The 589-nt window shown below is 45.2% G+C and overlaps 1 protein-coding gene across 1 annotated transcript in view; it reads right to left on the reverse strand.

Annotated features, from left to right (window-relative positions):
* The window catches only part of LOC118330840 (CDP-diacylglycerol--glycerol-3-phosphate 3-phosphatidyltransferase, mitochondrial), a 29,678-nt gene extending 29,215 nt beyond the window's left edge, over nucleotides 1-463 (reverse strand). Inside the window, exon 1 of the mRNA XM_035665530.1 lies at nucleotides 315-463. Coding sequence (XP_035521423.1) covers nucleotides 315-430 — 116 coding nt within the window. The 5' untranslated portion in view covers nucleotides 431-463. The remainder of the gene's footprint in view (nucleotides 1-314) is intronic.
* Nucleotides 464-589: the final 126 nt, after the last annotated feature.

Below are 589 nucleotides of genomic sequence, written 5' to 3' on the forward strand. Positions count from 1 at the left end.
CAGACAGACAGGTGTTTAAAGAGAACACGTTACATAAACACTAAGAGAAGAACATCGTGTTCAGACCTTCAGTTCCCTCTGAAGCTAAAACATAACTGACTTTAAAACACGTTCATTTAAACAACCGACAGTCTGCGGTCAAACACGGTGAACTGGTGTTTTCACTGTTCTGTAGATTTCCTGAATTAAAAGATAAAACTAAAAGAGGACCCGCGTTAGCATGAACAACATTAGCACTAAACCCTCTTTAAAGTCCCGCTGAACGGTGTTTATCCTCCGTGTGTGTGTCCCCGCGGGTGAACCGGCTCTCTTACCCTCCTCTTCTGTCCCGTGCACGGAAGAGCCGCTCGGATATTCGGGTAAATACCCCGGTGAGGGCAGGAGAGTACCCCGGGTACACCAGCCTCCTCCACGACATGGGAGCCGCCATCTCTGCAGCAGAGACACTTTGAACCAACTTTATTGACACAACCCCTCCAACACACCCTGAGCTCAGTGTGTTTGACTTTAAGCTGCATATTCTGTTATTTCCACATGCACAACACATAGTAAAGCAAATACATTATATTTTAATCATTATTTATGTTTG

The sequence above is a fragment of the Morone saxatilis genome, unplaced genomic scaffold, assembly GCF_004916995.1.
Source record: "Morone saxatilis isolate NCDOM2014 unplaced genomic scaffold, NCSU_SB_2.0 Contig1, whole genome shotgun sequence".
In the NCBI taxonomy this organism is placed as follows: domain Eukaryota; kingdom Metazoa; phylum Chordata; class Actinopteri; family Moronidae; genus Morone; species Morone saxatilis.